This window comes from Protopterus annectens, chromosome 11.part0, assembly GCF_019279795.1.
Source record: "Protopterus annectens isolate FY-2018-M chromosome 11.part0, PAN1.0, whole genome shotgun sequence".
NCBI classification, from domain to species: Eukaryota; Metazoa; Chordata; order Ceratodontiformes; family Protopteridae; genus Protopterus; species Protopterus annectens.
Window position 1 is genome coordinate 1,271,091,206 of NC_056745.1, and position 24,385 is coordinate 1,271,115,590.

Consider the following 24,385-nt stretch of genomic DNA (forward strand, 5'->3'; position numbering starts at 1 on the left):
ATCCAACACCAAAATTACTTAGGTCCAAATTATTTACTATGTGCTACTGTCTGAACAAATTATATAACCACAAGCAAAACCAAAGCAGAAAAGCACACCAACGGAGATGGGGATCAGCGTATAAATAACAAAGTAAAAATGCAAGTCAAAATGGCAATAAAACGCTTTTCAGCCTCCAAGTACCAGGAATCCAATATAACAGGCAGTTCTTAAACTTCAATAGCTCTTTTATTGAGAACAAAATTCATCAGACTATATTATTCAACAGCCTTAAAACATTTAAAAAGCCCTCCAATGGACATGATTGGTCATTCATAAAAGCAACTCAATGTCATCTTAAAGTGCTAGGTGCCTAATAATACAATATCTGTTTGTTAAAAACAGGTATAATGTGACACGAAATAAAATATGCCTAACTTATCATGCTCCAGATATTGTCATAAACAGTAATATACAGATGAGATAAGTTAGAAATATTAATTTATACATAATTAAATAATTATCTGCATAACTTCTAAAAATTGATTTATAACAGCATCAAAGCGTGTCCATTTCTAAATGATGAATGAAGCTATCATAACTTTATCTTATTAATGTACAATCAGATTACATAAATTTAATATTGATGCTAATAATTAATAGCTATTTTTTAAAAGTCAAGTCAAATATAGTCAAAAGACTTCTTATGCACATATACATTTGAGTGCCCTAATCCTAAAAACTGAAAAATTAAATATGATGCCGAGTTATATATTGTCTCCAAAACAATAAGACATAAACTCATCTCGGTCTGAATATCCTCCTGCTCTTCAAAAAAGGTTTTATCTGTACCTTATCATTCATACCTGGTGGTACATCAGATCTCAGCCTAATGATCCATTTCACATTCTAATGTTCTATTAATAAGATCTCCCCCTCTTATGCCCTGTACTATTGTCTCTATAACATAAAAGCCAAAGGTATGTTCTATCCCTGTTTCTTTGTAATGTCTGGACAATGCATTGACATCCGAACCTATTCTAATCTGATAATTATGTTCCCTGATTCGTTCTCTGACCCTATAAAAAGAAGAGCAAGATTTACAGGTAGCCAAATAGACAACATTTCTAGATTCGCAAGTACTATTAGTATGAAAAGAGTATCTGCGTGTTGTCTTTGGATGTACTAACTCTGTGTCCAGACTAATGTAACTGCATTGATTACATTTACCACAGGGTTTGGTGTTCGTAACATTGCTTATAGTTATATCTTTTCTGTGTGTATACTTAGGTTTGCAGAGTATTCTCTTTAGATTCGGGAGATTTCTATATGTCACTTTCGGTTTGGGACCTACTACCTTACTCACTTCCCTATCTGAGAGGAGAATGTCCCAATGCTTATGTAGTGCTTCTACTACTTCAGAACTCGTTCTACTAAAAGAAATAGTAGCCCTAACTGTATCCGCAGATGTGTTTATACCCTCTATTCCTTCTTGTTGCTCTAAGAAATAAGGTCTGGCTTTGTTGGATCTCATTGTATCCACTTCCATGATGAACTCATCGATTTTTCGTTCATCATAACCCCTATCCAGAAACCTCTTCTTGAGGTCTGATACCTCTGCCCTGTAATTCTCCTCACATGGATTCAACCTTGATGCCCTCATAAATTGTCCTTTTAGGATGTTATTAAAGACATATGAGGGATGCATACTTGTCCTGTGTAACAAGTTGTTTCTGTAGCAGTCCTTCCTATGGATGGACGTATTCAGCAAATCATTCGTTAATCTACTTATTTCTACATCCAGGAACGAGATGTTGGTTCTAGAGAAATTTAGAGTAAATCTCAAAAAATTAGTGGAGGTGTCCAGGTAATCAACAAACCTGTGTAGGGAATCTTCATCCCCTAACCAAATTAAGAAGAGGTCATCCACAAACCTACAGTACATCCCTGCATATTGCTTGTATAGGTCATTTTTACACATGAACCTATCTTCCCAGATTAGTAGCTATTGGCACAGGGTGTATCCATAGCTACCCCATCAGTCTGCAGGAATAGATCATTATCAAACACAAAGATATTATTCATTAAAATTGTCTCGAGATACAACGCCACTAAATCAACTTTCTTATTTGTAAACTGTGAATTTAAACGTAGATATTCTAATATGTAGTTAATCCCTACTTCATTAGGGATCACTGTAAAAAGGCTCACCACATCCAAGGTCACTAACAAAAAAGGTTGATCATCTCTTAGTTATAAAGGTCCAGTAAAAACTGCTTACTGTCCCTGAGAATCCTGGTATTCTCATTTACTAAAGGTCTTAGAAGATTCTCTGTATATACTGAAAGGGGTTCCGTGACCCAACCCTGACCTGTTACTATCGGTCTCATGGGAGGGTCTGTAGTTGATTTGTGTACCTTCGGAAGCCCTTGAACTACCGGTATAACAGGGTCTTTTACCTTGAAAAATTCATACAGCTCCTTTGTAATATCTGATGACATCAAAAGATCATCTAGCGTATAATATACACTGAAGACTTTGTCAGTTACTGTTTGTAGGTCTATTCTATGGTAGGAATTATCATTATCAAGAAGGCTTCTCATCCTGTCATTATAATCCAATAGGTCCATCAATACAATGGGACCACCTTTGTCAGCTGGTCTGACTACCAGTGACTCATCATTCCTCAGATCAGCTAGTGCTTTCCTTTGGTGATGATTCAAGTTTTGTTTATGTTTAGTGGCTCTTCTACTTTGATGGGTCTCATGTACTTCATTTTCTACCACATTACCAAATACCTCTATTACCGGGTGTAACTGTGGGATGTATGTGCTATTAGCTCTAAACCTAACAGGTTCTAACCCATGCACCTCCTTACCAAAATCCAGTGTCTAAAGAGAATACTCTGCAAACCTAAGTATACACACAGAAAAGATATAACTATAAGCAATGTTACGAACACCAAACCCTGTGGTAAATGTAATCAATGCAGTTACATTAGTCTGGACACAGAGTTTGTACATCCAAAGACAACACGCAGATACTCTTTTCATACTAATAGTACTTGCGAATCTAGAAATGTTGTCTATTTGGCTACCTGTAAATCTTGCTCTTCTTTTTATATAGGGAAGTCAGAGAACGAATCAGGGAACATAATTATCAGATTAGAATAGGTTCGGATGTCAATGCATTGTCCAGACATTACAAAGAAACAGGGATAGAACATACCTTTGGCTTTTATGTTATAGAGACAATAGTACAGGGCATAAGAGGGGGAGATCTTATTAATAGAACATTAGAATGTGAGACGAAATGGATCATTAGGCTGAGATCTGATGTACCACCAGGTATGAATGATAAGGTACAGATAAAACCTTTTTTGAAGAGCAGGAGGATATTCAGACCGAGATGAGTTTATGTCTTATTGTTTTGGAGACAATATATAACTCGGCATCATATTTAATTTTTCAGTTTTTAGGATTAGGGCACTCAAATGTATATGTGCATAAGAAGTCTTTTGACTATATTTGACTTGACTTTTAAAAAATAGCTATTAATTATTAGCATCAATATTAAATTTATGTAATCTGATTGTACATTAATAAGATAAAGTTATGATAGCTTCATTCATCATTTAGAAATGGACACGCTTTGATGCTGTTATAAATCAATTTTTAGAAGTTATGCAGATAATTATTTAATTATGTATAAATTAATATTTCTAACTTATCTCATCTGTATATTACTGTTTATGACAATATCTGGAGCATGATAAGTTAGGCATATTTTATTTCGTGTCACATTATACCTGTTTTTAACAAACAGATATTGTATTATTAGGCACCTAGCACTTTAAGATGACATTGAGTTGCTTTTATGAATGACCAATCATGTCCAATGGAGGGCTTTTTAAATGTTTTTAAGGCTGTTAAATAATATAGTCTGATGACACTGTGTTTTTTGTTCTCAATAAAAGAGCTATTGAAGTTTAAGAACTGCCTGATACGTTTTATATTGGATTCCTGGTACTTGGAGGCTGAAAAGCGTTTTATTGCCATTGGGGAAGCGTATATGGTATTTGACTTGCAAATTATATAACCAGACAAACAAAACATTCTGAAAATACAAAAGAACAAAATAAATTGATCTTGTCATTAATATATTATTGAATCATAGTGTTGGCGCAGTGTCTTTTAAGAAAGTCTCCACAGAACATGTGCATGTATATATATATATATAGCTTTCCTGAAACCAAAGATACTAATGTTGAGTCTTTTGGCTTTTCGGGGTCGCCACAGCAGAACTCCGGTCCGCTAATGATTGGTAGTTGATTTTTACGTGCAGAGTTACCAGCCCTGACACACAACCTTCAACGAAGGTACGCCCATTCACGCATGTCTCCACGCAGAAGACGCTCTAGCTGAGAATCGAACCAGACAGCGTCTTACTGTGAGGCGACAACGCTACTGCAGCACCAGCACTGCAGGTGAAACCTAAGATACTAATAAAAGTAATAAATACAGTTCCAGATGTTGGAGATGTGGAGAGCACAAAGAAGATTTTTGAGAATTTTACCGTATGGCTCTTTCTAAATTCTGGACTGACATTTGAGCATTGCCACAAATTGTTTGAAATAAATTTTACCAAACAATTGATCATATTCAGTCAGACTTTTTTCTGCCATTCCACTATTGTAGTACAGATTGCTGTAGGCCATGTCTTCTGCAAGGAAAAATTGCATTATTAAATCCAGGAAAATGCATTACTCCCTCACATACAGTTATGAAAGGTGGACCTTTTCATACAAATATATAAGCTATCGTTAACTTTATAGTTAATTTAAGAAAAAGGAAAGCAACGGTAATGCAAAATGAAGACTGGATAAAGAAAATTCTGTTTGTAGTAAAACTACAATAAGCAGCACATATGTCTAACCAGTCAAGACATTGTGGTAATCGGAATGGCTTAGATATAGAGATGAATATAAATTGAAGGTACAGGTCATACGGAAAATAATTTTAAAAAAGTTTATGAATCACACCAATGGTGTCTTCTTTGCATAAGCAACATCTTGTGCCAGTCGTTTTTGTCTCCTCATGCCAAGATATCCTAAACTCTTTCCATGTTGTGTCTCTTATTTCTCCTATTATATATCCCCTCTTCATTTGCATCAAGCACCAGTAATAAAAGGAAAAAACACAAATGAGTGTGTTGACCAGAGTAGACAATACCATTGCAAGCAATCTGCATTGTTATATGCAAGTAATAGGCACTTCCTTTTACTGTACCTAATAAAGTGCTAGGGTAGGAGAGCAAAATATTTTCAAAGGTAAGGCTAAGTAAGATACTTTACAGTCAGTGGCATGAGGTTAGTAAGTGAAATAATACATTTACAGTCTGTATAGAGATTACCTGTTTAAATCATTCAGTCTTGAAAAATTTGAAGGGAACCAATTTTGTTCTTAACTGAGGTACGGACTGGACCTTGTGCAATAATTTAGTTCAAAGTAGTAGTTACAGTTTAGTGCACTTTGGGTAATACATAAATATTAACCAGTTACAGTACTTCTGATGGCAGAAACATGCATTGCATGTCTGAATCTTATTCAAGATGCTGAACAAATGAAGTCTATATAAACATGATGTAGACCAATTATTTCCAAAATTTCTTTGGGATTTTAACTAAAGGGCTGTCTGTCATTTCACATCTTAACTTCTTTGGTCTGGCACAGTTATGTTCTGCTTCTTTTTAATTTATTCCAAGGCAGCAACCCAGGAGCAGGGCATTGATGCAATTAAATACTAGCTTACAGTAACATTTTTTCTGAATGTGTTTCCTGCAGATCATATGAAATAACTAATTTAAAGTAGAACCGCACCCAAAACATGAAAAAATAGTTTTTTTCAGCATATCTTTAACTTTCCTGTATATGTATGTCCCACTATAAATGTTAGAGGTTATTATTTGCTAATTTGTTATACTCCAAAATGTCCTGAAAGGGGTCTGCCATGTGGCATGATTCTGTTTTATGGTTAATGTTTTTGCTTACCTGATGTTATTTTAGAAGGACAGAGAGAAAACCTTATGATGAAATAATTATTTACTGTAGCTGTCCCTTTTCTTGAGTTTACAAAACTACTATGGCATTACTTTGCTTCCTTCAACTTTTTAGTGACCTTCGCTGATTTTAATGAATATTTGAATGACAGGATTAAAATGTAGCTGGTTTTCTTGCTCTTTTCACAATAATAACTATAGTTCTGTTCAAGAGTGAGAATCTTGTCCATTATGATGAATAGGTATTTCCTTGTCTGAGCTGGTTTGTAATGAAATCACAGTTTTTAATACCATATTTAGAATCAGAGTCATTAAAGTTAATCCCCCTCATCTAATTCACTGACATCCCTCAACCAAGCTATATACATTGCAAAAATGCTGTTAAAAACACCATAAAAATGCGTACTTATGTAGAAAAATGCAAAATCAAATGCTGACAGAAAATCAGGACAGTAAGATGAAGATATTTTCTTTCTTTGCAGTATTGTTATAGTCTGATTAAAGAGGAAATCAAATGATCTGTAATAATTGTTCATTTGCATCTGAAAAATAAGCTTGGAATCCTGCTTTTATTCAGACTGCTAGCTGTAACCTCAGGATACACCACTTATCTGAGGTGCAATGCTGTCAATCTGTGACAGATGAGGCACATTTAAATGCCATTGTTTTTAAGACCCATTGTTTTCTTAATGGCTCTGTAGATGAGATAAGTGATCTAACCTAATTTCCTTGCCACTCTTAGTAGCCTTCATGATGTAACAGATAATGAGGCAAATATAGGAAAGAAAGGCAAACAAAAATAAATTCAGACATGAAACAAATGGAATAATCACCAAATTAAGTTTTTTCTTTATGTTGCATGTTTAATGTCAGATTAAAGGGAAGGAAAGTCACTTTCTGGAAAGAAAAACTTGATATTTGCATGGAGTTCTCCTTTAACAACTGACATAATCATCAAGTAGAATTTCACAAGCAAATCAATAACTATTATATGAACTATTCTTTTTAGTTTTACAAATAATTCTTGTTACATTTTAGAATTTGGGCTGAGCTGAGAAAAAGTAGTATATTTTAAGGTTGCTTTGTACTTTATACCTGATCGTTTATTTAACAGAATGTGCATTTTTTATTGCAACTGTTTCTTATACTTTCATCAAATGGATTATTCTATATTTCAAAATTGCATTAATTCAATTTGTTTATAGAAATACTAAAAGCATATTGCATTCATTGTAAAGAATGAGAAGTACACTGAGCTGATAACATTCCAAGACTATCTTCTAAAGAAAAAAAGAAAATGGAAATGCCTTACATTCCTAACCAGAGCCTTATTACTTGTTGTACTGTTTTTGCTGTGATAGTTTTTACTACCTATTAGTTTATGTTACCAGCTTTTGCCCAATTTATTTTTATTGCTCTGAAAATTGTACCTTTATTTTGTTTTACTAGTTTTTCAGTTGTGTCTTCCTTACTACTTTGCCTTCATTTGTAGTATACACATTTTTTTGGTGATGAGCAGTTGTTTGAAAAACAACTTGACTGGTAAATTTTTGTATTATTGATTCAGCAGAACTGAATAAATCAGACTATTTTTCAAAGAACTGTAACGTGCAAGTGGCAGACATATTCAAATATGTCTATAGTCATAAATCCCCATATGTATAGCAAATATCCAGACATCTAAGGACCAGGTAAATTTGGTTGTAGAGTAAAGACTTCTTTGTTTCTGTCAATGCTTAACTGTACTTTCTGTTTGTTTTTCAAAGAAGAAATGTGATTTTGCTTGTTTGTAAAACATTAACTTTTACATTTGCTGTAATAGTGGAATTGCTCTTGATCACCTTTTCTTGTGAAAATATTGTCAGTTCACTTTTATTGGTCATGTAGTTTGCATAATTTCTGGACTATTGTCATTTTAAAGTAATTTATTTTATTTTATTTTTTGTTCTTTACTTCAGTTCCAAGCCAGTGTAACAGAAGGAGTTACAGGAGTGATAGTGAACTTAACTGTAGAAGACAAAGATGACACAACCACAGGAGCATGGAGGACAGTGTACACTATTATTAATGGAAATGTACGACAGAGTTTTGAAATTCATACAAATCCCGACAGTAATGAAGGGATGCTTACTGTGGTCAAGGTAAGCAGTGATGCACAGGTCTTATCTATCCTGTTAACAAATTGTTACTGTTCGAATGGAATAAATATATTATCAGATGAGTTCATCCCAAAAACTGGGAATGAAGCTAGAGAGTTTAATAACAATTGTAAATACAAAAAAAAAAGCTTGTAGAATAGAAGATTTGATATTGTCTGAAGAAAAGACTTATCCAAAACGTTAGAAATATATGCTATTGATAATAATACTAATGACACAAAACCTATGTCTAAATTAGATAAGTTGATTCTTGAATTAAATATCACATTTAATAATACATGTTGCAACTTTATTAAAAATTCTAATCTTGACAATGTTAACAATAAAGATACTAAAAACTCAAGTTTTAAAATATGTTAGTCATACAATATCTAGGTTATTTTTGAAAATCTTTATCAGGAAATATTTCCACATAATATTTATTACACCCTATATAATTAGCAGAATGTTTAAAACTAATGACATTAAATGCTCAAAATGTGATAAAATCAGATCGATATCACTTTTTTAAAAGTAGGAAAATGTTGAATCTTGTGAAGATGTATAGTTATTCTTCAATGCTTTTTGGACAGATAGTTGCATACTTACAGAAAATTTGATGTTATTGAATGTGCCAATACCTATTTGTATAAAATCATCTGAATATCCACTTGGATAGTCATTGTTAGCAATAGCAAGGAAAATAATTAGTATAGATTGGAAAAGTAAATCTGATCCGAATTTTGATAGGTTTGTTGAAACCGCTACTCAAAGTCAAAGAAAACTTTGTCATTCAGAACTACACACCAGTGTTGTTGAACAAAATGACAATGCTTCATTCTCAGTGCAGGAAATGGTTGCACATGTAGTCAGAGAAAAATTAATAAAAAAATCACAGTAGAAATTTAATAAGTAGCAATTAGTAAGTATAAAGTAGGACAGCAGTGATCCACACCCATCCCAGAACAGGAGACAAGGAAGACAAGGAACAATATGAAGGTAATATTGTCAAAGTAAAATTGAAATAGCTCCATATCTATGATTAGTCTAATAGAGAGCAGAAAGAAACTGTTATGTGTATCTCCTGCCTGAGGAGAGACGAGTGTACAGACCATTGGCAAGATACATTGGATCACTGGAAATCTTTTTGGGCCTTTTGATGCAGTGGCATTTGTGTAGATCTTCCAGAGGTGTAAGGGAGGTGCCAGTGATTCTTTCTGCTGACCTTACAACTCTCTTGAGAGCCTTCTGATCCAGATTGTTACAGCACCCATACCAGACTGTAATGCTGCTGGCCAGGACACTTTCAGTGGTGCCTCTATAAAAGGTCTAAAGTATGGAGCTTGGTAATTTTCCCTTCCTAAGTTTCCTTAGAAAGTGCAACCATTACTGAGCTTTGTTGACTGTGTTGGATACATGAGCTGACCAGGATAAGTTCTCCATGATATGAACACCCAAGAACTTTCCACTCTTGACCCTTTCCACTGTCATCCCTTTCATTAAGAGGTTTCTGTGGTACTTGAGATCTTCTGAAATCAACAATCAGCTCCTTTTGTCTTGCTGACATTCAGTACTAGATTGTTGTTGTCACACCAGGCCACTAATCCTGTAGGCCTCCTCTACTCTGTCTTTTACCAGACCTAACATAACGCATGCACTCAGGTCACTCCACAATAAGTACAAATTCATATCATCACTGTCATTGTCCATGCTGGTGTGAATGACCTGAGATGTACCTCCCTGGACTACATGAAAAGAGACATGGAGGAGCTCTCCAATCTTGTATCCCAGGCAGGTATGACCCTAACCCTGAGTAGCATCCTGCCATCACCCAGAATTATACCACAGTACAAGGACAAAATGATTGACTTCAACAATTGGCTAACCTTCTGGTGTCATTCTAAGGGAATCCAGTATTTGTCTGCCTGGGACGACATGATCGACAGTCCACGATACTTTGCCAGAGATGGCCTGCACCTGTCGCCCTTTGGATTCCAGATACTGGCTAAGGCTCTTGCCACCACTATAGTGCCTTTTTTAGGCAAGGTTCAAATGACAAATTCACCACCGTAACAGGTACAAGCAAGCAAAATCTGAGGGTAATGCTACTCAATGCTAGAAGTCTAAACCTCAAAATGCACTCACTCGAGGCACTCCTTAAAATGGAGAACATTGACATCTGTGCAGTGACAGAGACCTGCTTCAAAGCTCCACAGAGCACCCCTGCATTACCAGGCTTCAATTCATACCACACCTTTTGGCCACCTAACCCAGAAAGGAGCACTAAAGGCGGAGGCGTGTCCATATTCATTAAGGATATCCACACCTCCAGGCTAGTTGCTCAGCATAATGAATCTGAGATTATCCAAGTGCAACTAACTCTGAGCAAGACCGCAATCCAAATTGTAGCTTGCTACAGACCCCCCACCATGCCCCAGGATTCACACTCCTCATTTCTTGATACACTGGAAAGTATTAGGGTACAACCCAACACCCTAATAATGGGCGATTTCAACTACCCCACCATTAACTGGGAAAACTACTCATGTACCAACTCTTTTGCTCAACGATTTCTAGAATTCATAAATTCCAACGCCTTGGATCAACTTATTCACACCCCCACCAGGGGCAATATCCTAGACCTGGTCATTACCAACATGGGAAACCAGTGTTCCACACCAGAGGTCAATTCCTCGTGGGTCAGATCCGACCACAAGCTAATCAGCCTAGACGTCCACATCCCAACCCCACCCCCAATTAGGGAAACCATCGTAAAAAATGTCTCCAAAGCCAACTTCACACTTCTTAAGACAGAAGTGGCAAACTTCATGATACCCATGCAGACGGACAATAGAGGTATGACTGCCAAATCCTACACAAATGCACTTTATAAGCACTAACACAAGTGCATGGATCATGCTATCCCTAATAGAACCAAGATGTTATCCTCCAAAAAAAGGAAGCCATTCTGGTGGTCCTCTGCCATAAACAAATGCTACAACAGAAGAAAGAAACTGTTGCAAAAAAGAGTAAAATCCCATGACTGGAGGAACTCCCTGGTCAACCTCAGTAAGAAGCTGAGATCCCTCATAAAATCCTCCAAAGCTAGTTATGAAAACAAAATTGCCACTGACTCTAAAGACAACCACAAAGCATTCTATAGCTATGTCAAGAATCTAAATGGGAACATTCAGATCTGCTCTGAGTTACAGCACAATGGCACTAAATATACAGAACCAACTGATATTGCCAACATCCTAGCAAATAGGTTCAGTGCTAACTTTACCCCTCCTCTCACCCTTAGAGGGCCCATCTCTATACTGGAAGAATGCAAAGTTCCTATAATCATGGCTGGACAGGTAAAAAACAAACTCTCCAAAGCCAAGAACACAGCATCCGTGGGACCTGGCAATATCCCAGGCTGCATTCTACACGAACTACAGAATGAACTGGCACCTTACCCAAGTACCATGTTCAATCATAGCCTCACCTCAGGCTTTGTACCCACTGAATGGCACACCGCAACGGTTATCCCATTCCACAAACAGGGAGCCACGACGGATCCCGGGAACTACCGCCCCATTAGCCTGACGAGCCTGGTCTGCAAGGCCATGGAACGTATCATCGTGGAACTCATAAACAAAGACATTGGTAATCTCCAAACTCTGGACCATACCCAGTTTGGATTTGTAAAAGGCAGATCATGTCTCCTAAACCTGATTGACTTCTTTGAAGCAGTCACCAAAGCCATAGATGAGGGTAAAATGGTTCACACAGCTTAGCTAGATCTCGCCAAGGCTTTCGACACCATCCCCCACTCTGGAATTATAGATAAGCTCACTAAACTAGGTATAAATCCCTATGTCACAAGATGGGTTGCCAACTGGCTCATGGACAGAACCCACACTGTGAAAGTAGCGGATTCCAAATCCGACATCAGACCAGTGACAAGTGGAGTACCACAGGGTTCAGTCTTGGGTCCTCTCCTGTTTGGTATCTACTTCTCTGAGGTGCAGGCCAACACAGAAGGTCTTCAGCTAACAAAGTTTGCAGATGACTGCAAACTAGGAGCCATAATCGAAACTCCTAACAATGTGGACAAACTACAAAAGGGCCTCACTGAGACAGATACCTGGTGTCAAAGCCATGGCCTGAAGCTCAATGCCAAAAAGTGTATTGTCATCCCCTTTGGTAAAAACTCTGTACCCATGAACTACCACATAGCTGGTAGTCTACTTAATGCCGAAAATGTGATAAGAGACCTTGGGACACAGGTGGACAGTAGTCTCTTCTTTGAAAATCACATCGCCACAGTGGTCAGGAAATCCTTCTACGTGGCTCATCTCATCACAAAAGGATTCTCATCCAGAAAAAGAGGTCATTGTTCCCCTCTACTCATCACTCATTAGACCCATTATAGAGTACAACGCCCCTTTTGGTATGTACCTCACAAGACATCTACAACAACTGGAAAGACCACAGAAATACCTCACAAAGAGGATTACTGGCCTCAAACAGATGCCCTATGCAGACCATCTCAAAAAACTACAGCTTTACTCCATCGCATATCGCTTACTCAGGGGTGATCTCTGCCTAACATACAAAGCTATGTCAAACCCAGAGCTGTTGGACTTGCTCCACTTAAAGAAATCCCAATCCCTCCGAGCTACACACTCTAGGGACCTAAACCTTGTCACCACAATAAACAGAACATGCTGGATGGATAGATTCCTTTCCCAGAGACTTCCCATACTCTGGAACAGACTACCTATCTATGTCAAACAGAGCTCCTCATTAGCACTCTTCAAGAAAAATCTTGATGATAGGATAGGAAATGGGAAATTCACCTGGGGATCACTTCTGTGGCTCTGCTCGACAGGGGCACAGGAAAATAATTATCTTGGGTGGCGAAAGCCAGAGTACATTTTTTGGCTAGGCTTGTATGGGCCCTAGCGCCGATAGCCTAGTACCTACCTATGAACCTATAACAGTGGTGCATCCGCAAATTTGATGATCCTAGTTGTCTCATGTCTGGCCATGCAGTCATGTGTTAGCAGAGTGAGAAGAAGAGGGCTTAAGACACACCCCTGTGGTACTCCTGTGTTCAGGATGATACTTCCAGAGCTGTTATCTCCCACATGAAGCTTCTGAGGCCTTTCAGTAAGGAAGCTCAGAATCCAGTTCCTTAAATGAGAGTCTATGCCCAGTTGAAGTAGCTTCGATATCAGATTCTGAGGGATGACATTGTTAAATGCAGAACTGAAATCAACGAATAGCAGTCTTGCATAGCAGTTTTTGCCTTCTAAGTGGTTTAGTGTTTCATGGAGAGCTGGTAAGATGGCATCCCCTGTACTGTGGTTTGTTCTGTATGTAAATTGTAGTGTGTCCAGTGTCACAGGTAAGACTGAGGCTATATGATCTTTGACCAGCCTCTCCAGGCACTTCATTACCATTGAGGTTAAAGCAACTGGTTGGTAGTCATTCAGAGTTGTTGGCTGTGTTTTCTTGAGTAGAGAAATGATAATCATCTCCTTGAAGCATTTCGGAACACTGGCTAGATGGAGTGAGGTGTTGAAGATGTCAGTGAGCACTGGAGCCAGTTCCATCACATATTCCTTTAGTACCCTGCCCATGATGTTGTCAGGGCCAGCTGCATTCCTTGGGTTGACTCTTTTTAGGGTTCTGGTGACATCAGTTGCATTGAAGCTCAGCACCGCTGCATCCTTGTTTTCAGGGATTCTACATGCTGTTATGTTGTTGTCAGCATCACGCCTAGTGAGGAATTTGTTCAGTTGGTTCAGAAACTCAGTGCTTCCATTACATGAAGCTGGTGTAGGCTTATATTTGATGATGGTTTGAATTCCCTTCCATAGTTGCCTGGTATCCTTCTGGTCCCTGAAGTAACATTGGATTTTTCTGCCATAGGATCTTTTCGCCTGTTTGATACCTTTGTTCAGTTTGGCTTGGCCAAACTTAAAGCTTCCATATATAGAGATTTGAAAGCTGCATTTCTTACTTTCAAGAACTCAAACACCTTACTAGTTAGCCAGTGTTTTTGATTTGCCTGCATGGTGATGAGTTTGGTGTTTGTTACATCCTCCACACACTTAGAAATGTAAACTGTGACCAACTCAGTTTATGTGCCCAGGTCAGTATAGTTGTTTGTGACAGCAGCCTCTCTAACCACTGTCCAGTCTGTACAGTAAAAGCAGTCTTAGAGAGCTGAGATTGCTCCCTCAGGCCAGATATTTATCTGTTTTCTAGCCAGTGTGCTGGTTTTCAGTATGGATTTATAAGCTGGAACCAGCATGATGGCCAGGTGGCCAGACTTCCCTAGATGTGGATAAAGTTTTGCATTATATGCACCTTTGATGTTAGTGTAGACCTTATCCAGTATATTTACCACCCTTGTTGCAAAGTTTACATGTTGGTGGTAGTGGGGTAATACAGTCTTTAGCTTAGCCTGACTGAAATCTCTTGCAATTACTATTGCATGCTCTAGATTTATGTTTTGCAGGTCACCTATAGACTGATATAAGGCGGGCAGAGCATCACTGATATTTGCATCAGGTGGGATGTAGATTACTGTGATACATATTCCATTACACTCTCTTGGCAGGTAGAAGGGCCTGCATTTTAGTGACAGAATTTCAATATTTTCTGAGCAGAAGGTGGTGGGCACTATACAGTTGCTGCACCAGTTATTAACATATATGCACACTGCCCATCCCCTGGACTTGCCACGTAATGACTGAATTCTGTCTGCTCTGAATAAAGTCATGCCTTCTACATTTACTGTGCTATCACTGATATTTTGGCTTAACCACATTTCAGTAAACACAAATAAATTGGTGTTTCTGACCTTGCTTTGTGATGAGAGTTCCAGTCTTAAGTGATCCATCTTTTTTTCAAGTGAGCATGCATTAGCTAGTAGTATGGAGGGCAGTGCAAGCCTGTGATGGTTTACTTTCAACCTGACGAAATTCCTGCTCTGGTGCTTTTTTCCTCAATCTGGTACATATTTTCCTTTTTTATGACTACCAGTTAACATGAACATGCAATCTGCTCGTAATTTGCATTCATCTCCACGTTCCAGCAAAATCCTTAGCTCTAGTAGTTCTTGTAGTATGTTTGAGCTTACAGGCCTCACTGTAAGAAGCTGATCAAACCAACAACATAATGAGAATGCAGATCCAGTTTTTAACAGATTCTCAGCACTATAACTTAATCTAACAGTGTTTCCTTCCTCTTTAGCTGCTTTTCTTGAAGTTTCTGGTAAAAAAAAAAAAACAAAAGAAGCATTTTCCTGATGAGATCTGAAGCACCTAATGTCCTTTTTTTTTTTTAAATGAATGTCTCTTTCTCGTTTGGCTTTTTCCAGTTAGGGGTCGCCACAGCGGATCACCTTGTCTGCTTATGATTGGCAGTAAAGTTTTAGTGTTGAGTTGCCAGTCCGGCACCCAACCTTTCAGGGAAGGCACACACATGCACACACTCATGCCTAGAGCCAATTTTAGCGTGTCCAATCCACTTGCAGCATGTCTTTGGAATGTGGGAGGAAACCGGAGCACCCAGAGGAAACCCACACGACCGCAGGGAGGACATGCAAACTCCGCACAGAAGACACCCCACACGAAGATTGAACCGGAGAGCCTCTTGCTGTGAGGTGACAATGCTAACTACTGCACCACCGTGGCCGTCTTCAAAAATAAATGGATGTAATATGTCTAAAAAGCTGATGGGATGTTACTTAATTTCAAATATTGGACTAAACTCAAAACATTATTAGACAAATGTAACCTTTTTCATGATTGTCAGTTTCAAAACAATTATTTAGTGAACTATTTACAGTGAATTGTTAAAATATTTATGTTTATACTTATTGTATATAGTTATTGTTCTTATTTTTAAGCATTATTATTATTATTATTATTATTATTATTATTATTATTATTATTATTAATAATAATAAAATAAAAAAAATTGATGCATGGCATTCTTAGTCATGTATTATTAGACATATTGTTTTGTTTAGGTTTCTTGATAAGATGTAAGAGGTGTTGTGTTATATAGCTAATACATAATGATGTAAATAAACACCAGAGCAAAATATGCTAAATCTTGTTCTTCAGATGTGAGAACTTTTGCTGCAAAACCTATTTAACCGTATGGTAGATGATCACTGAGTGGTAAAGAAATAAAACAAAATTATGCATGCACCTAAACCCTATGTAAACCCTATGTAAACAATCATTCCAAATTATTTTCTAGTAGCTAATAATGGGTCCATGTCAGATGGACGAAAGCGCACTTCAACGAAGACCACATCGCTGAGACGACTCTGCCGACAAGACAAATCCCCGGCAATGGTAAGTTGATGTATTACAGAATGGAATACGTTCCTGTTTCCATAATACACTCAAAAATCACATCACAACATGTATAGCAGGGGGGCAAGCCCCCCTGCACCCTCCCTACTTAAATATACCAACTCCGAGATCACACTACAGTGAGGGAATGGGACTAACTCCCAGTCTGCACTACTTACCGTTGGGGATTCGTCCTGTTGGCAGAGTCATCTCAGTGATGTGGTCTCCGTTGAAGTGTGCTTTCATCTATCTGACATGGACCCCTAATAACTTACTGGTGCCTTTCCATGTTATCATGTCGCCTTTTTGCAGACAATGGACTGCTAGAGACTTCATCAATGACAACCGGGATGACAGAACAGCAGATTTATTAAAATAAGCACAACTTTACCAGGAAATATTAGCGATTCGTCTTACAATTAAGACTTCTTCAGATATATACAACAGAACAAGTACTCAGCTAAAAAATACCAGTAAAGTCACATGATACAGAACACAATGAACTAATAATAAGTAAAAGAGAGGCAAAGCAGTTTAAAGTGACAAGCAGTAATTGTAAAGGAATTACACAGAATACCTGCACTAACCATGAAAGTGACACAAAGTATAGCAAAACTGAAGTAAATATATTTTAAAGAATTCTTAAAAAATTATAAAAAAAAAATATTCAAGATTAATCAAAATATTTCGGAATGTATCACCCTCTTGTCCAATAGGGGCTATGGGTCACCCTCTCGTCCAATAGGGACCAAAGGCCACCCCTAGGGTCTGGTCTTACCATTTCCAAGACCCAAAAATGAAATTTGTATCTGGAAAAAAATTCTGAGAAAATTACCTCTGATGATGCTTTAAATGACTTGCTTTCAAAAGATCTTTGATAACACCTTCATTTAATGGTGAGTGCCTACAAGTGTTTCATATACTTATTCCTAGAATGAGCCATTTGCTTATGTAAAGCAATATGTCATAGAGATGTTGCAATTATGTAATTTTTTTTTATAAAAAAAATCACTTTTACTTGCATAATGATATGGTGAACAAAATGTCAGTTTTTGATTGATATGTTTAATTTGTTTCCTGGCTAACTGTTTCTGATATTTCTTCTCTTTGAAGTTTGTGGCTTTTTGTATATACATTTGAGATGATGTTCGTTAATAAGCAATAGATGTAGTTCTTCAACTTGTACTCTAAAGTTAAAGATTTAATTTTAATGGCCTCCATATCTCTAAAATGAGTAAGTACAAGCTGACTTGAGACTGTTAACATTATGATTTCAGTCATCATTTATTAACACAAAATATATCCTATAAACACTAGTACATTAACTTTTTCCCAAAACAGCTATATCATCTAGAAACTTGTAATCGCAGTGGATCTGAACAAAAATCAACATAAGCATTGTAGCTATGTGTGACCTAATAACATATTCTTTAAAAAGAGAATTATATGCTCTGAATGCTTGCATATTAATGGATTTCTTAATTTTTGCTGTAGGCTTCATGACATTATCATCCTTATAAAAGTAGATATATGAAAAAATGGAGAGCATTTTAATCAAAATGTATGTGAACATTAGAACCTGATGGAATGTATCTATTCATTTATATTTGCTGTCTGAATAGACCAGTGACCCACTAGGACGTTTTCATACTCAGCTAGGGAACACTGTCTGGTTAAGGGACCCATTATTTGTTGTCTTTGCCCCTGATTGTTAAGCAAAACAATTGAGATACATTGGTGTGTGGAGATGCACAAGTGGTGTGTGTGTGTGTGTGTGTGTGTGTGTGTGTGTGTGTGTGTGTGTGTGTGTGTGCGTGTGCCAGAGAATAAAGTGTTAACAATGTATAGAATAAAGTAATAAAAAAATGAAATGGTGGAGGAAAGCTAAATTTTCAGCTAGAGATGGTAAGGAAATGTGAGAATAACTGGGAAGTGAAGTGTATTAAAGTGATAGTAGTATTTAGCAGAGATGTAAAATTAAGGTGTGTGCGCATGCCCATTAGTCTATGTGAGTGAGAGACAGAAGAGTATTCTTTGACTACACAGAACTTGATATTTGTTTCAAATGCATACCCCACCAGCAAGCTACTCTGCCCTACTGTGTCCTGGTGAACTTGCTGCGGTCATTACCTATTTAGGACAGAGCTCTTTTCATTGCTATTTTGCAAATATTTTACTCATGCTAATACTCTGTCCTAATCCATATTTTTCTAATGTATTCTTTAATGTACTATGAAGTGCATTGTTGAACCCCCTCACATCCCCTGAACATAACATGTCCCTGTGGCATAGAGGTGCACAGCCCTGAGTATGTCCCAGATGACCCAAGTCTCTGTAGCAACATTGGCAATGGACAGGCCAGACAGGAGAAGCTAGACATGAGAGTCTGGCACCAAGTCTCCCATTCTGGTGTGATGTGAGTCATTGCAGCCCACCCCACTGATAAGGCCTACTGAAGAGTAGATGACTGCCCAAGGAGGAGTTCAGGCCAGGCTTAAACTGTTAAGTGACAGATTCCCAGCTGAGACAGATAATATTCATGGGGGGACACTTCTTTTTCCTCATCCGACCAACCATTGTGAGTTAGCTACCCAACTATGGGTAAGAATTAGGAGGGCTGGGACTGAGATCTTTGCACTAGACTACTTCCTAAAGCACAGCTCACCTTCAGTGGAACAAACAAGATGTTCAAGGCCCAGATGAGAATGAATGAGATGGATGACTCTTGGGGGGGGGGGGGGTGATACGATATGGCAAAAACAGTATATTAAATTGCAGATGAGTATTAATAAAATTGGAAGTTTTCCTTGCTACATTTGCAGTTTTAGCAATTATATAATGATTGATACATGTTTTATATTTAATTTTGTTAGGAAAAACTATTTCATTGATTTTTATGCTGCTTGTAATATATCCAGAGTAATATACTTGGCTAGTTGTCAGGCATGTGTGTGTTTTAGTTAGAGAAACAACCAGAACTTTTAAAGATGAAGTGAACATCTATGATATACAGAGTGAGAAAATAACAATTGCATCAGTGCAGTATATGGACAAAATTTCAAGTTTTTGGTTTTATAAATTAACGTCTGAGAAACGAAATGATATTAATATAACAGAAAAAGCAAAGTATGAATGGTTTGTTAAATTTCATGTAGTTCTTTATCCTTGTATTAATGGGTGTCCCTTTAAAACTAGTTCTTAAACCACATGGTTTGTAACCAGGGTTGTCAGGCATCCTTATTTGAGCGGGAGTGTCCTGAGTTCAGCAGACCAATCCCAAATCCCACATTGCCTCTAAAAAATCCCAGTTGAAGTTAGTGAACCCACTTTTACATATTGAATAGAAGTGGCTCCGCATTGCAATTTTTGACTGGCTAGTATATCGATATACCAGTCAATCAAAAATCCAAAGTGGAGCCTCTTCTAGTCAATGTGGAAGAGATAGAAAGACCTGAAAGACTTTTTTTATTGCTTAGTGTGAAAGACTATTTTTGGTCACTGAGTTGTGGTTGTGGTGGATGTCTCAACCTGCAGTTTTGGAAATCTGACAACCCTGTTTGTAACACTGATAATGCTGATGTAATCGTGTGAGTTGTATCAGTGATTCTATCTGACAGAGTATTGTTGTCTAGGTTGCAAATGACTTTTGACTTCTAATAAATGCTGTAGTCTCAATGCCGTACGAGTTCTCCAGTACAACTGCTTTGGAACCATCTGAATATTTATGGGAGGATTGTTATTTAGTTTCAGATCCACACAATCAATATGCAGTTCGCTTTCTTTTCTTCTCTAAGTATTTATGATTGAGAGTAGTTAGTTGGGATGAAGCCATGACCTTTTGCTGCTTCTATCTTTTTTTCTAAGAAGTGCAGCTAAGTAGAATAAATTTCTTGTTTTGAATATTATGTTTTTTGCCAGAAATCCAGAACAGCTATTTTGTGATGTTTTAGGGAGAGTACCATTGCTAGGAATGCTGCCACTTTGTTGCAGATGCTCCTCATATGTGTGTGTAAACATTTTATATCCTTACAACAATTAATGATTTTAACACAGGTAATGGAGCTGTTGAAGCTGGATTTTCTTTTATATTGTGTAGTAGGTCCAGTGTTTTCATCCATGCGTCCTTTACACATAGGTAATAGATGTGTTGTAAAGGTTGTGTAATTCATTAATTGGATTAGATTTGAATATCAGTAGGTGTAAGAGAGCAGAGTTCCACATTTTCTATGTGGAAGAAGAGAAAGTAATTAAAATTTAATTGAACTTGTGTTAGTTAGATTTTATAAAGGTACTGGTTATTGTTACTGTAGATATGTCAGATATGGTGTGATAATGTATGTGTTAGGTAAGATGATACAGCTCTTTGAAAGACACTTGTTAACATAAACATTACAATGCTTTGTTTGTTTTGTTTATTAATTTGTGTTAACGTTGGTATTCATAGTCATCAACACTGCAGCACAAATCATCCTAATCTGATGAATTGATTTGTGCAGCAGAGCTCTGTACTAATTCAGCATCATCCCAATTCCCTAAAGTGCATCTCATTACTCATGCATTTGCATAACTATGGTTAGCTCGCCTGAACAGATGGAACAAACACACACTGGAATATATAGTACTAAGAGGAACACAGACAGACACTGACTCCATCTCCATTCCAGGGCAACCATACAAACACACAAGCATACTAGCCATTCGCACACAGACTCTGACAGATCTACTAACACACTGTTCCAGAGCTCACTCTCTCTCTCTCACACATACACATGACACCGCCCACACACAGATACATACATGCATGCATTTTTACTGAAACACAATACATATTACCTTCATTGGCTGTCTGTGCAGGATGTAGTTGAGCCATTGCAGTAGTCACAGACTGCCACATGCATAGCAGTGCATCACAAGAGTGCAGTATGTACTTGATGCTTTTAGATCCCTGCTCTGCTCTTCACTTGGGTAATATGGCTATTAATTAATTTAAAACAAACATCTACCTACTATAACTGGACAACATGCTGGAAAGATCATTTACATAGATCTGTACAGTACTAGGAATTGGTGGCATAACAGTTAAGGTCTTTATCAAGGAGAAGCAAGGTGCAGGGTTTGATTCTGAGTGCTGGTTATTGTCTAGGCTTGTAATAGTCTGCAGATTGATAGCCTCGTATGCACCTATAAGGAAATTATTATTCTCCCTGACTGTGGCATAATGTGTAGCATACTCATCTTTAGACTTGGAAGATCAGAAGGCTACGGATTCTATTCCCACACCAGGTACTTGATTCATTTTGGGTGGGTTTGGCATGACCATTAAGTTTTTCACTTCATAGACACAAGGTATATGGCTTGATTCTGACCTCAGGTTTTTGGCCAAGCTTAACATGGCACCTCAGAGTAGTTAGCCCAATATTCAGCTATGAAACTACAATGTCGGTCATCCAAAACTTGAAATGCAGTACTGCAGTTGCATGTAATGGTCCAAACCTCATTGTGGAGATTCTAGGTAGTCAGGAGGGTTATGACTATAAATGGCCTTTACTCAAAGATTATGAATACCAGCTATTATTATTATTATTTTTATTATTATTATTATTATACTGGATTGCTCTGGTTAGTAGTTGTGGATTTTTTAAGGTTATTGTTTTTCTGGAATTTGTTGTGATAATTATAAAGAACAAAAGATAGTCTGAGAAAGACTGACTAAGCTTTCATTGAACTTCATGAAAGAACATTCATACCAGGGAATTATCCAATTGGACAAATCTTTATAAGCCCATTCCTCCCAAGGTACACTGTATACACAAAGTTTTAGAAAGATATACTTGTCAATATCTCCTACAGGGTATAATCTACATATTTTAATACTGTAACAAAATCAATAATAAAGATTCAGTTATTTAAATGCTAACAAGAAACCTTATCTGACACAGCTAATGATTCCACAGTGTGTTTTCTAAATCATTCTTAGACTTCACTTCTCTCTAAGGAGATTTAATAACAAGGTTACCTTTCTTCCAGATTGTCTTATAACTAGTCAAACACACAAGGGGAATATATTGAGACGGACCACCAAAATGTATCAAGACATAATGGTTAGGGTGTTTACCTTACAGGCACAATGCGTGCAGTTTCATTCTTAGATTTAGGGGTTGATATAATGGTTGGGGTGATTAACTTACAGGCACAATGTGTGCAGTTTGATTCTTAATTTTAGGGGTTCACATAATGGTTGAGATGATTACCTTATAGGTACAATGTGTGTAGTTTTATTCTTAGATTTAGGGGTTGACATAATGGTTGAGATGATTACCTTACAGACACAATGTGTGCAGTTTGATTCTTAGATTAAGGGGTTGACATAATGGTTTTGATGATTACCTTACAGTGTGGTTTGATTCTTAGATTTAGGGGTTGACAAAATGGTTAGGGTGATTACCTTACAGACGCAATGTGTGCGGTTTCATTCTTATATTTAGGGGTTGACATAATGGTTAGGTTGATTATCTTACAAGCGTTCGGTTTCATTCTTAGATTTAGGGGTTGACATAATGGTTAGGGTGATTACCTTATAGGCGCAATGTGTGCAGTATCATTCTTAGATTTAGGGGTTGATATAATGGTTAGGGTGATTACCGTACAGACACAATGTGTGCAGTATTATTCTTAGATTTAAGGGTTGACATAATGGTTAGGGTGATTACCTTACAGACACAACGTGTGCAGTTTGATTCTTAGATTTAGGGATTTACATAAGGGTTGAGGTGATTACCATACAGGCACAATGTGTGCAGTTTGATTCTTAGATTTAGGGGTTGACATAATGGTTAGGATGATAACCTTGCAGACACATTGTGTGCAGTTTAATTCTTAGATTTAGGGGCTGACATTATGGTTAGGGTGATTACCTTACAGACACAACGTGTGCAGTTTATTCTTAGATTTAGGGGTTGACATAATGGCTAGGGTAATAACCTTACAGACACATTATGTGCAGTTTAATTCTTAAATTTCGAGGTTGACATAATGGTTAGGGTGATTACCTTCCAGGAACAATGAGTGTAGTTTGATTCTTAGATTTAGGGGTTGGTATAATGGTTAGGGTGATTACCTTAAAGGCACAATGTGTTCAATTTCATTTTTTGATTTAGGGGTTTACATAATTGTTAGGGTGATTACCTTACAGACGCAATGTGTGCAGTTTGATAATTAGATTTAAGGGTTGACATAATGGTTAGGGTAATTACCTTACAGGCACAATATGTATGGTTTTATTCTTAGATTTAGAGATTGTTATAATGGTTAGGGTGATTACCTTACAGACACAATGTCTGCAGTTTGATTCATAGATTTAGGGGTTCAGATAATGGTAGAGGTGATTACCTGCCAGGCACAATGTATGCAGTTTGATTCTTAGATTTAGGGGTTGACATAATGGTTAGGGTGATTACCTTACGGGCACAATATGTGCAGTTTCATTCTTAGATTTTGGGGTTGTCATAATGGTTGGATAATTTTTTTTACATACAAAATGTGTGCAGTTTTCTTCTTAGATTTAGGGGTTGGTAAAATAGTAAGGGTGATTACCTTACAGATGTGTACGCTTTCATTCTTAGATTTAGGGATTAGCATAATGGTTCGGGTCATTACCTTAAAGGCACAATGTGTGCAATTTCATTCTTACATTTAGGGGTTTACATAATGGTTAGGGTGATTACCTTACAGACACAATGTGTGCAGTTTATTCTTAGATTTAGGGGTTGACATAATGGTTAGGTTGATTACCTTAGGTATAATGGTTAAGGTAATTACTTTACAGGCACAATGTGGGCAGT

At 37.2% G+C, this 24,385-nt stretch overlaps 1 protein-coding gene across 1 annotated transcript in view; it reads left to right on the plus strand.

Annotated features, from left to right (window-relative positions):
• CDH13 (cadherin 13) overlaps window positions 1-24,385 on the plus strand; it is a 3,439,935-nt gene that overhangs the window by 2,521,133 nt on the left and 894,417 nt on the right. Inside the window, exon 9 of the mRNA XM_044088622.1 lies at window positions 7,996-8,178. Coding sequence (XP_043944557.1) covers window positions 7,996-8,178 — 183 coding nt within the window. The remainder of the gene's footprint in view (window positions 1-7,995; window positions 8,179-24,385) is intronic.